The sequence below is a fragment of the Sesamum indicum genome, linkage group LG9 (genome assembly GCF_000512975.1).
Source record: "Sesamum indicum cultivar Zhongzhi No. 13 linkage group LG9, S_indicum_v1.0, whole genome shotgun sequence".
In the NCBI taxonomy this organism is placed as follows: Eukaryota; Viridiplantae; Streptophyta; class Magnoliopsida; order Lamiales; family Pedaliaceae; genus Sesamum; species Sesamum indicum.
The window spans coordinates 10,003,181-10,017,495 of NC_026153.1; the positions used below are offsets into that span (position 1 = coordinate 10,003,181).

The 14,315-nt window shown below is 29.6% G+C and overlaps 1 protein-coding gene and 1 non-coding gene across 2 annotated transcripts in view; one reads left to right on the top strand and one right to left on the bottom strand.

Moving 5' to 3' along the window:
• TRNAR-ACG lies at positions 5,311-5,383 on the bottom strand. The gene has a single exon. It is a non-coding gene; the product is annotated as a tRNA-Arg (tRNA).
• LOC105171208 (TLD domain-containing protein 2) overlaps positions 6,218-14,315 on the top strand; it is a gene marked incomplete in the record, with an annotated part of 8,350 nt that continues 252 nt past the window's right edge. The window contains 8 exon segments of the mRNA XM_011092244.2: positions 6,218-6,612; positions 7,483-8,006; positions 8,110-8,182; positions 10,045-10,125; positions 10,214-10,277; positions 13,785-13,872; positions 13,959-14,043; positions 14,212-14,315. Coding sequence (XP_011090546.1) covers positions 6,454-6,612; positions 7,483-8,006; positions 8,110-8,182; positions 10,045-10,125; positions 10,214-10,277; positions 13,785-13,872; positions 13,959-14,043; positions 14,212-14,295 — 1,158 coding nt within the window.

Consider the following 14,315-nt stretch of genomic DNA (forward strand, 5'->3'; position numbering starts at 1 on the left):
TAGACAGATAATTCTTACTCGAATCAGGTCTAACATAATCAAATTAATTGATTATACATCAGGTGTGGTACATTTACAATGTTGATTGGTCGATTTTCTTTAATTGTATACAAATCACACGATAAGTATATTATACTTATCCTATAATTGGTTTTGATTTAGCAAAATTTGATTTGGTTAGAATTTGTAGAGTGTTATTCGTACTTAATACATTAACGTGTTTCCTAAGAACTATTTCCTTTCCTTAAGGTTTGTTTGGTTAACAAGGAATAGGAGGGAAAGTGAAAAGGCAAGAGGAAGTGAAGAATTATAGTTTTGTATTTTAAATATTTGGAATGAGTGGAAGGAGAGTAAATTTTAAATAATTTTCTTTGTTTGGTATGGGAAAAATAAATTAAGAAGGAAATATTAAATTTCTTTTTATTTTTGACTGATTAACCTTCTCTTTGTTTTGTATTAAAAAATAAACAAGTTAATATTATATTAAAATAAATTAAGTTACTAAAAAGTTAAAATTTTGATTTTTCAATCAAGATATATGGCAAATTAAAAATTAAAAATTTTAAAATACGCAAAAGAAAAGTATGTTCACTTGATTGTTGACTTTAATGTATTTTTTATGGCGGATTTGATTTTTTGTTTTTTTTTTTTTCTTTCCTATCAAATTGGTTGTGGGCCATTTTTATTTTGGGCTTCTAACCCCCTGATGTTCTGATGCATGATCATGACCCTGCACAGGCTCTAATGACTCAGTTGGGCCAACAGCGTTTTCCCTTAACGCTTCTATCCTATATGAAATGTACATATGTAAGTAGATTCCTAATATATACCTTAGTATAATATTATATTTTATCTACTATTCCTAGAAAATCTAATCCCTACTCTGATACCACCTAATGTAGCACCCTCTATCGCTACTAGGGTTATATCTTCCATAAACGTCATATTTAAAGTAACCCATGTATCTATATATATATATATATGTACATAATCATCTAATTAATATGCACATAATCTCAACGTCATAATAGGCATACTCAACCCACGATATTTTATAAATATACATATCAAACACCACAAGGTGCTCCATCACAAGTAATCCCTACGCTTTCACGTTCTCTTTATATAAACAAAATGTGATTTGTATTCTAACTGACAATGAGGAGAAAATTACATACTGGTCCGATCTGCCTGAATATGCATTTAGTCCTAGCCTTCGACAGAAAGACACCTCAAGATCTATTCCTGAAAAAAAAAATGTCAGCAAATGAATGAGCCTACAACTCAGTAAGTAAATAACTAACTCTATCTACATATGTATATCAAATATAGCCCCAAACAAGATAAGTAGGCAACATGCATAGCATATAGTCAGTTTAATTCCAACATAATTAGTTTTATTGCATCACATAGCTAACTCGCAATAAAACAATCAATTAAACCCCTTTTTTCCTAATTTGCTTATCAGAAAGTGATATCGTGTTTTTTCCGTCAACTCAATTTCACCATTATATAAGTTCAAGTGAATCCCCTTGACAGCCGGCTTATCAATCTCATTTCGCATCACAGCTCTTTCAATTCGCATCATAGCTCTTTTATTTCACATCATAGCTCTTTTATATCGGATCATAGCTTTTTTACATTGCATCATAGCTCTTTTCACATCACATCTTTTTCATATCGCATCAAAGCTTTTTTCATTTTATTTCTTTCAAATATCGCATCAAAGCTCTTTTTATTTTATTTCTTTCAAATATCACATCATAGCTCCTTTTATTTTATTTCGCCTTACAGGCTTTCAATAACATCAAGGAGTATTCACGTCATAATTATATTTAATTTCCACCACTCCTTCATTTCCACATATTACCCTTCTTGTAAGCAACTAATAACGTAAAATCATATATTGATACATTCTCATTTTCAGACACCCACAACACATCATACAACAAATATAACATTTCAACGTATTCTTTCATTTCACGTACACCATGTAGTCAATCAAATTAAATTATCCACCACACATATATTTCAGATAAGCCAGTTTCAGCATGAATCACAAATTTATATAACAATAATACCACAAATAAAGGAAACATATAGATAACACTAATTATTCACTTACCTCAATCTTATAATACTTTTATCTATTCAATAGGTAATGGTTCAGTCTTTCACTTTATTCCCGTATCCTATAATGAGTTATACCAAATATAATTAATATATCAAGAATATCGTAAATTTTTTAAATAGAATATTAAATATTATTCGCACAATTTTTAATAATTTTTTAATATTTTATTTTTACCGAAATATAAATCTTCATTCTAGTTCTTCTTAATAACTAGACACTCTAGGAAGATAAATACTTATAATTTATCATTTAAGTCGTAGGTATTCATTTAACCAAGTCTCATATATATTTATAACTATCATTTTTAATAACATCCCTAAATTAGATTATCATTATAAACCTCATTTTTTCTCTTTAATAATATGATATTTCTTAAATATAATTTTTCAGAATATTTCTATGAATTTCCTGTCAATCCCTCGCTACTATATACTTTAATAAAATAACAATACGTAGAATTGCGTATTTGGTTAATAATTCGATGGAATTGTATAAATTAATTATAGTAATATGTAAATTTAACAAATTTAATAATATAATTAACCAACGATATATTTTTATATCCGATTTGATATTCAATTCAACACTATTTTAAATAATCAAACTCGTAAAATATTCTGATTGAATAATAAATCGCTCAATATAATCATTATTTAATAAATGAACTAATTAAATAATATAATTATATAAATTAATATAAATTAAAATGCTCTATTTCCTTTTTTTATTTTCATTTTATTTGTCTTTACACTCACATCCTATAGCTAAATTGATATATTTTTTTTATCATGATATTATTTTATTTCTTACTCATATATTTGTATCTATTAAATTTTTATTTTAGTTGTCTTTACACTCATATCCTATAGTTAAATTGATATTTTTTCTTTATCATTATTTTATTTTATTCTTATATATTATTTTTTATGATACTGGAAAGCTATTGAATTAACAATTTCTATCCTTTGCTCTTTTTTTTTTCAATTAAATTTTAATACTTATTTATCTTTTACTATTTAATTTTCTCGATGTCTATGATAATTACTTGATTTTGTTATATAAAAATAAATAAATTAATTTAATATTAGTAAAAACATATTTCATTTTTAAAATTTATTTTTATAATTCTAATTAATTTTTCATTTAGTATTTTTTCTATTTATATATTTATTATTTTGTGTCTTTTATAGACCAGTTTATATATATGTATATATATATATATATTATAATTACATCCGTTAAATTTATATTTTATAGTTTAATTTTGTTGTTCTCTGTCAGATTTTTTTTTTCTATAAGAATGAACAAATTTATTTAGTGTTAATCGACACATATTTTATTTAATATTTATTTGTATAATTCTATTCAAACTACGATTAAATTTTTATTTCTATTTAAACAGTTACCTCTTTGCCTTTTTTTTTTTATATATATTATAATTATAATTTCGTCCATTCAATTTGTATATTATAATTTATGTTTTCATTCCTTTTTAGATTTTTTTTATTTATTTTGTTTTTATATTTGCAACAAAAAGAAACAAATTCATTTAGTGCTAATAGGTACATACTAAAGTACATATCAAATTTAATATTAATTTGTATAATTTTACTCAAATTATTATTCTTTATTTCTAGTTAAATATTTACCCCATTGTGTTTTTCATATATCATTTTTTTATATCTATTATAGTTTCATCTATTAAACTTTTATTTTTATAGTTTACTTTTTGGTTCCTTTTCTGATTTCTTTTCTATTTTTTTTTTATTTTTGTTTTTCAACAAAAGGAACAAAATCATTTAGTGCTTATAGGTACGTAAATTATAAATATTTTATGATTCTACTTAATTTTGTATTTAAATTTTTAACCTTTTTTTTTTTATCTTTTTATCACTTATTTTTTATATATATTATAATTAAGTAGAAAAACAAATGCAAATGCAACCCCCTGTGATAACGCAAATGAGCAAATTACTCCCTTATGAAAAACAAATAACGATTTACCTTCCTATATTTTTTAAAATACAACAATTTACCCCCATATAATTTTTAAAATGAAGCAATTTACCTCCCTGTATAAGGAGGTAAATTGCTTCATTTTAAAAAGTACAAGGGGATAAATTATTATATTTTTTTCATAGGGGGATAAAGAGCTCATTTTCAATATCACAGGGGTATAAATTGCTATTCACTCAATATTTATTTGTATGATTCTACTTAATTTTGTATTTAAATTTATAACCTTTTTTTTTTATCTTTTTATCACTTATTTTTTTATATATATTATAATTTCATCCATTAAGTTTATATATAATTTTTTTTCGAATTATCTAAACGTGATGCAACCAAATCTATGATGATATGTTTCTTAATTATTTGCATTTACATGTAAATATATGTATTTATGTATTTTTAATTTGAGCTATTTTTGAAAGAATCTTATTCAATAAAATCTTATTTTATGTTAATAAAAGTCCTTTTGTTTTTTTTTACAGCTAGCGATAATGTATTTATGATTCAATTGAACTAAGCCATTTCATTTTTATTGGTACTCATTTTATTTTTCATTTCATGATAATTTATGCCTATTTTTTTAGTTCAAATCGATGAGACTTTGAGATTATTTTATTAATCGTCCATCTTTCTATATATATATATATATATATATTTCTGTCAGTTGTCTTCTTTATAATTTATTAAAAATAAATTTAATTTCATTCTTTATATTTTATTTTATTTTTTACAGATTAAGATAATTTTAGATTTATATACTTTAATATAGATTTTGATGGTACACAAATTATAATAAAAAATACATTTAATTAATTATATATTTTTCAATAAAGCTGGATTTTTGTTAAAAAACTATCTTCATATTTAATAGGATGTCATAATTTTATGAAAGTAATCTTTGTAAAATACAAATTTTGGCTACTAAAATATTTGTACGTATAGGAAAATATTATTTTTGATAATAATCAAAATAGATTAAAAATTCAAATTTATTATATTTTATTTATTAAAAATAAAAAATTTTATATTACGAAAGAGATATAAAAAATTATATAATCGTACATTGCATGTACTCTAGTAGTAGTATATGTATGTGGTGAAATGTAAAACGAATAAAAAAGTTGTAATAAGTTTGGGAGGGAAAAGAGAAAAAAATGTAACGACGACTCCGCTGGGGATCGAACCCAGAATCTCTGGTTCCGTAGACCAGCGCCTTATCCATTGGGCCACGGAGTCATTGTTTCTTGTCTCTCGTTGATAGTTTAATATAAAACTATTTAAGACTTGTTTAAATTAATATCAAGCTTTAACAATTGTGTTTGAATTTGATTTTATTGCTTTAATCAAGCTCAAACAAGTTTTAATTTGATCAAATATGAATCGAGGTAGAGTAATTTGATATTTGTGCGTATATTTTATTATTTTTGCACTAATTGAGTCGAGTTCGAGTCGAGTTTCAAAGCTTATCGGACAAAATATTTTTTTCAAATTTTGTCGAATAGTTTGATTTAATTTTCTGCACTACCTATAGCTTCATGAGTAACAAAGTGGAGTTGCCAAAAGGTAAATTTAGTTAAATTTGGTATAATTATAAATATATTTTTGTTATTTGACAAATCATAAATATCATCTTGACTTTAATATCCGTCTAACAACGAGCCAATTCCACTAGCATTCATTAGATTTCCATCCAATTTTTGTAGTGAATTGACAAAATATCATTTTGAATTATAAATTGTAATTTTATATATTTTTCGAATTTTTTTGACATATTTTATGAACTAATATTTTCTATGGATCATTTATTGTTCCCATACTCAATTTTTTTATATTTTTTCAAATATATATATATATATATTAAAATTTTCAGTAAGATAATTTACTAATGTCCGCTGGAGGATTATATAATTATTTTTTATTTTGATAAATATTTATAATATTTTAAATAATAAAAAGTGTTCATAATTATATAAAAAATTAAAAAGAAAACGTAATAAAACTTTAGATTGACACATTTACATGTTGTGGCGTATATTTGACTCATTCTTGAAAGCCGGAAAAGCTAAGAGAGAACATAAATAATAAAACTTAGACTATACTCGTTTGTTCCTAATCCCCCACCCACTATCATTTGTTCTCAGACGAAAAGAGCTGAAGCCTGAGGGCATATTCTTGGAGTTGGGGGTGTTGAAGTTTTGGAGGTGATGAATGCATGTCAGGAAAAGTTTACAGTATGCGGAAAAGATAGTGGGAACCTTATCATCATCGTAATCAGTAAAGAATCCGAAGCATAGAAGTAGCAGGAAATGGGGAGAAAGCAGGAGCAAGAAGAGAAACAAGAACAAAAGCAGCAATCCAAGTCACTGAGGAGTAAAGCAGTTCACTTTGTATCTGATCTAACCACTGTTTTGCTCAACCCCATCTCTGATAAACCCTCCAAGCCGCCTCCAAAGCCATCTTCTCATGTAAAACTTCAATTATTCTCCGAAAATCTTCTTTTTGTTTGTTTTGTGCTTTTGTTCTGTTTGTTTGCTGCCTGTTGGTTTTCTTTAGGTGTGATGTGGGAATAGGATTTTGGTTATTTGATTGTCAGAGTTCCCTTTTTTGTTGCCTAATTTTTGAGGGCCCATTTGGATTTATGAGCTGTTTGATCAGAATTTTATGGGGTTTTAGATTCTAGGTATGCAGAGCTTTGAATTCGTTTCTTGAAGCTGATGTTTAGGGTTTTGATGTACTTTAGTGTAGCTAAATGATTGTATATTAGAGGACCAGTTGATATATCCGTGGTGCTATTTTTGGATATAGTTTAGCTACATGCACTAGTCGGATTTGCTTAAGAACTGAGTATGTGATTATTACATTTCTGTTTTTTTGATAGCGTAGCCTATTAGAAAACCCATTTAAAATTGTTCTAACGTGTTGTACTTGTTTGTTCATTGCATGGGCAATGGAATGACAATTCTGTTATTTTCAGATGATGCTTGTGATCTTTTAGTTAAAAAGAATGATCAATCTGTGTCGATTGGGGTTAGAACTACGTTAAAGAAGTATCTATGAGTCTGGAGGGGGGGGACAGGGTGGGACAGAAAGGGAAAATGGGATAGCATTTCAGCATATGAGCTAAATTTGTTATGGAGTCTACTTATAATTGGCTGCCTTCGCCTGTCATGTGGACTATAATGAAGGTTGACCACTTTAAAGTTGAGAGTCTTGATTAAGTGAAGAAGATACCCTTTCTCTTTTTTAAATTGCATCAAGCACCCCTTTCTTTCCATTTTCATTCGCCTCATTTCATCACTAATCTTATTATGAACATTTGCTACTGGATGTGACAGGATGATGTGAATAACTCCGAGAACAGTCACTCAGATATAGAGGAGGGTTCGAATGACTCTGTTGATGGCCCTGATACATCATCTTTTACGGCATTTCTCTATTCACTTTTAGCATCCTCAGAATCTCGGAGTAACTCTAACTTTGAAGAGAAAATAGATTCTGATGACAATCTGTTTAAGCCATCATCTGAGCCTACAGTAACAAGAGAGAATGCCAAAAAGAAAAGTTTGTTCTCAAGGGGTAAACAATCCCTTGGTAAAGCATTCTATCAAGCTGCTAAACTAGGTGGTTTTCGAAATCAAGGCCCAAAAGGCAGTTCTGATATGGTAGTTGGCAATGGAAGTAATTCTAAGACATCTGTGGATGAAGGGATTCCAATGCAAACTTTGAATGAGTCACTGTCTTCAGAAAATCTTCCTGAAACTTCTGAACCATCATTGCTTCTCTCTGAAAAGACACGGAGTGTCCTTTATGCTGCACTCCCTGTGATTGTTCAGGGACGAAAATGGATGCTATTATACAGGTTCAGAATCCTTAAGTGAACTTTTTTATTACATTTCCATTTCTTAAATTTGATTTTGCATGTTCATTCTGCAACTCAATTGCTCTAATTTGTTATCTTTCAGTACTTGGAGGCATGGTATATCCCTTTCAACATTATACAGAAGAAGTATGCTCTGGCCCGGCCTCAGCCTGCTGGTATTCTTTTCCTATCTGTTTTCTTATGTTATTTCTATCTATATTTAATGTCATAGATTAAACCATCGGATACAGCTTTAAGCCAGTGACTCTCTGAACATAAGTAACTGCATGCATACTTATTTCTATCTATAAGTATTTACATTCCTTCTACTTGTTTCATTTGGCTGTGAAAGCTTAACAAATTGAGCCATCACTGAGGTGGTTAGCTTTGTACAACTGTAATATACATGATGTAATATTAATATGTTACTTTACAATTTCTGCAACTTTTTCCATGAATACTATTAAACTGCTCCATATTCTGTCAACCTGGCTTTAAATTTTGTTGGAAATATTTGTTCTTTATTTATTGCGTTTAATAGTGTAAAAACCTAAAGCCGTCGTACTAAGCATCATGGGTGCGGATACATGGCTGACTTTTAGCTTCTCTTGCCAAAAGCCACATAAATATGACATTAAAAGATATAGTTCTCTATTGCACATCCAAAGTCCAAGATTTGCTTTGCTTGTCGAGACTTGAGAACTTAAGTGCAAGGTTAGGTATATACAAAAGCTTTTACCAGCTTCATATCTTTCTCATTTTCATCACTTTCTTAAGATTTTCATTCTCATTGCTGAAAACTTATCAAAAGTTTTTAGCTGGTTGAAGTTTATTCAAATAACACAAAGAAAAAAAATTCTATTTAGAATTGCAGTTGTCACTAGTCCTCTTTATTTAGTTTATGCATTTGCATTTTCAAAAAAATTCTCATATATAAATTAAAAATATGTATTAATCAATAGAATGCTGTCGTTGTTCAGTTATGATATTTATTTCGAATGATTTTCATGATTATAAGATTATTACTTTGTGCCTTGCACTATGTAGGAGCTCGTTTTTCTTCTATTCAGAATCATTCTTCATAGTTTGGAAACACTTGCTAGAAATCGGTTCATTACTCATATTTGCTAAAGATACACTCCTGATTCTCTGAAGTGTCTATAAATGATCTAGCGGGAAAATTATTTGTTTAATCCTTTAAGTTTGCCAGCTATTAATTTCAGTCTTTTAAGTTTATGCGTTTTAGTTAGTCCTGTAACTTTCATAAATGTGTAATTTTAGTCTTCTGACCCAATTTCGGACAATTTTACCCTGTACAACTTTTTAAAGAGTAAATTTAGTCCACCTCTCATAACTAATGCTCACATAGAAGGTATGAATTTATAGAGACTTAGTTTTATTTTGGAAGTATGTTGGGTCTTTTAAAAGCATTAGGATGGACTATTAATCTTTATCATCAAAAGGGCAAAAGAGTCCTAAATTAGGCTAAAGGACCGAATCTATACAAAATTGATAGATGACGGATTAAATCTAATATTGCCAAAGTTAAGAACAAAAAGGAATTTGGGTCAAAGTTATAGGACGAAAATTTTCTTTTAACCATGATCTAGCATATTTTGTAATCTCGTCTCATGCTTTAGAAATTAATGTTATATTTTGACCTTAATGATCTGCAGATTTGTCTAGAATATGTGCATAATTTTGGGTGCCATTTGAACCTTTTTGTGATTATGAGGTATCGACTACCCCTTTGTTGCTTAAGAACAAGAAACCCAAGCGATCCTTTGCTCATTTGTGTGTGTGCATGTTAATGTTTACTGTAGGCTCTCCATGTCAACCTACTTTAACCTTTTATAACATTGTCTGCACCTGATGCCCCTTGGCTACAAATGCTAGGTTACTGCTTATTCACACTCATGCTTTTTTGGATTTTTCCTGAAATAGCATTTATAGATATCATCTAAACTGAGATCCTCCTTGGCTTGGCTCGTCCTGGGGTGTACATGCAAGTTTGTCTTTGCTCTTTTTTCTTTGTTAGGTTGTTGGGGATCGTAATGGTGCAGTATTTGGTGGCTTGGTTGAGGCACCTTTGAGACCAACAAATAGGAGAAGGTATCAGGTAATGATGATCGTAAAAACTTTTTACTTTACATGGAATAATATTCTTTTACTCAATGCTCTCAAATTAAATCTTCATATTGTTACAGGGATCAAACAGTTCGTTTGTCTTTACGAATACCTCTGGTCATCCTCTTATATTTCGTCCTACAGGTATCAATTCTTCCTTTTATCAAAATTTTAGGGTCCAATTCTTTCTTCTCTTGTTTGGGGAAGGTTGAAGTGATATCTTTGTCATAGTTTGCTTGCTTGGCCGGCTTAACAGTATCGGCTGAATTATTTAGACATTCCTGCATATGGTTTTGAACTTCGCACATCTTTTATGTAATTGCATTAACTATTAGGACACCTTGTCTAATTCTTTACGAAAACAATTTCAGAATTTTAACTGCCTTGTTTGTTTTCTTTTTCATGAAAGTTCAACTCAGGTTAACATTGGGCTTCCTGTGTAGCTCCATCTCAATTGCTTATTCATTACATGATAGCGCATCTACTAGCTTGTGCTCTAGTTTCCACTTGCCGTGCTAGTGTTGCAACTTGAATCTCTGTATGTAATATGCAAAGCCATTCTAATGGTAATAACAGATTGCTAATTATGGACATGGAATAGGAAATAGTGGGGAATATGATGTATCAGACACAAAAATACTTGAATTGGAGTTTGCAGTGCCTCACACATTTGTGATGGGGAAATTATGTGTATCGAGTGTTAGATAGTTACATGAGGCAACTTGTACTTACACATTTTATGGTCAATCTGCAGGCTCCAAAAATTATCAGTCCTAGGTCTCAGCATAATACGCCCCATTATCCATATTACTTTATTTTTCAAGAATATTCTTTAGGACGGTAATTGACTAATTGTATATGTTTACTCTCTCTCCTTCACCTTGCTTCTGAACAGAATAATGTTAAAGAATAATGGCTGTGGTTATGTACCCAACCAGCAAGATCAGATAAAGCTTAGATGGTGATAACATACACGGTAGGAATGACTTGGTATTTACTGGAAACATCTGGAGAGAGACATTAAGCCAGTTTGTCTTTGGATGAGTAGCCTGGGTAGAATGATAAAAGAAGAATTTATTCAAAGAAATGCATTTGTGTGGACATCCCCCAGGTGAAGTCTAGAGTTCTCAATTTGGAGAGTTTCTAATTATTGCAAATCCAAGAAGAATATAATTAATCATTGAAGTGTTACCTTGAGAATACTAATGAATCATTTTATGAATAATTAAATAATTGTCTATGGATGGGTGTTTACCTACCAGGATCCATACCCAACAAATATGTGTAACTGGTACTTGTATACCCTACTCGGATCCTATCTATAGAATACCAATTGGGTCTCCCTCATATTATATCCTAAACAATTAGGTTTGCTTTGAGGCTTACCCATTAAATTCTGTTACTTTGTCCATAATAAGTTTGAAAAAATAGTTTCTCAAATTTCAGTTTACATAAAAAAAAATGAATGAAGCAATTTTACATGTTTTTCGTAATGATAACGAGAACATGTTGCTATGTTAGTTTATAGAAAATATTTCATGAACTTGTGATCGATAAAATAAAAACTATCCGAATTTTCAACTTATGCAAATTTACCGTCATTGATATATAAATAATGATCTGACTTTGTTTAAATAATAGATTGTTAGCAATTGATTATACAATCATGATAGACACAAGATAGGAACGAAAATTGAAAAATTGGTGAAAAAAATTAAGTTGCGTATGAAAAACATATTTTAACCTTGGAATAAATTTTTTTATCCATTTGAACTTGTGTTCAACTTTCATTTGATGATTTTCGACAATTCAAATTCAAACAAATTTTATCTATTCCATATCTTAGTCTACCTTAACTAATTTAAATTTCTCATAGATATATTTTTTTCATTTTCTAAATTATTATGTTACATGCAAATTAATTTTATCATAAACTTAATTTGGAAAAAAAATTAAACATGAAGCACTCTAGCAAATTTTAAAAGTATCAATACATATAAAAAAATATGTACAAAATGTAATAATTTTTAGATGACAAGGTAAATCTATTTATCAAAGTTTGCAAATTCAACGATTTAATGTGCATATTCGAGTATTAGAATTTACATGTACCAATACCCATACCACGGGTATTTTAGAGTGTAAACCCTTGGCTTATTTATATTAATAAATAAAAAAAATAAAAAAAGACAAAAGTGGTAGCTTTTTGAAATTGCTAATAATTTGAGGACTTGCCAATTTTTTTTAATTATTTTTTAATTTTAGGGTGAAGTCGTGGATGGAGATCACAACTTCAAGTGGATTTTTTTTCATTTTTTTAATTTATTATCTTAATTAATTAAATTGTTAATAATTAAAAATTTTACTAAGCATAATCAATAATAAATTTAAAAAATTTTATTAATGAAAAAAAAATACAATCATTTATTACAAATATTATTTGTCATCTATGACCTCACATTGGCATATTAGGTTATCTTGAAATACCCTCACTTTGTTGGGATTGTTGTCTTGTTTGTGGCCAATCCATCTCAATTGAAAACGTGTTGTTTGGCTTCGACCAAAACGGCTAGAGACACAAAAAGGAGTGTCGTGGACCAACTCAAATTTTGGGACATTCTAATAATCCCAAGAGAATGCTCTAATCACGTCCCATAGACAGAGGAGAAGTTGTAACCATGTCTCGTGGTGGTGGGGGCATTCTTGTGGGATTATTGGGATGTTGAAATTTGAATTGGTCCACGACACTCTTCTTCGTGCCTCTACTCATCCTGGTCGAAGCCAAAGAACACGTAATGAATTGAGATGGATTGACCACAAATACGTGAAAGACAACAATCCGAACAAAGTGAGGGTATTTCAAGACAACCTAACATGTAAATGCGAGGTCGTAGACGATAAATAATTTTTACCGTAGATGATTGTATTAAATGCATTAAAAACATAAGGAGTTTTACATGTTACAACTCCTTATGTTACAACTCCTTAAGTTGTTAGGATATTATACGGTAAACATTTACATGTTAGGTAAGTTGTAACATGTTAGGTAAGAATTGTAGATTTGGTAAATGCATTAAAAACTCCTTCTGCAATTCTTATTCAGCTTATGCCGTTAATTTTTTTTAGGTGTAGCCAACCAGTGATGTGCTCTGTTTATGTTTCTATGTAAAATATAGGTATCCTTCTCATCTTATCTTCAACAACTATATTAATATGAAAATTTTGAGCTTTTGACTGTTTCAGATGTCAAACAGACCCTGTACTGTTTATTGCTCTTGGTAAAGTTAAGAGTTTGGTGTTAAGTGCTGAGGACTGTTGTAGAATATACAAAATTGCAGTGGAAAACTGCAGTCAAGACCCTAGAATTGTTGTTGCGATGGTTAGTCTGAAAAAGCTCATTTTTTCTTGCCCAAAAATTGTTTCGAGTTTACTCAGCTAATTCATCATATCTAATTAGAGCAGCATGATTCAATTATACAATTCAATAGATTATGAGGCTGCAGGGAGAATGGCTTAGTTCTTCGTTCTCAATATTGACGCCAATGCCCCCTGAACCTAATATCTATTTTCTTGTCTGGTTTGATGAGTTTCAGTTTCAGTAATTGCAAAATCAAACTTTTTCTTTTATGCTGACACATACCTGTAAAACAGGCATGAATCGCTACTTTACCTTGTGCTCTACCGATTATTTGGCCATGGGTGGTGGTGGTCATTTTGCACTATATTTGGACGGAGAGCTGTAAGCTTTTCATTTTCTTTAGTTTTAGTTTCTGGTTTCCTATTTGTTTCGATATGTATCATGCTCAACTTCTGTCATCACCCCAGATCAAGTGGATCAAGTTCATCCTCAGAAACCTATGGAAACCCTTGTTTGGCTCGCACAGAAGATTTTGATATCAAGGAAGTTGAGGTATTCAAAGGCATTTCATCCCTTCATTCTCCATTACTTAAACCCCCCCCCCCCTCCCCAAAAAAAAAAAGCAACAGTTATCCAGTCGACTGTAGTATACATGTTGAATATTTAACTACTTCGTCCTTAGTAACATGATGGTGCTATATATTGTTTTGCTTAATGTAGCTGTGGGGTTTTGTATATGCTTCCAAGTTCGATGAGATGATTGCTTTATCACGAACAGAGGCACCAGGAATCTGCCACTGGTAGATAATCTGTTGATCATGTGT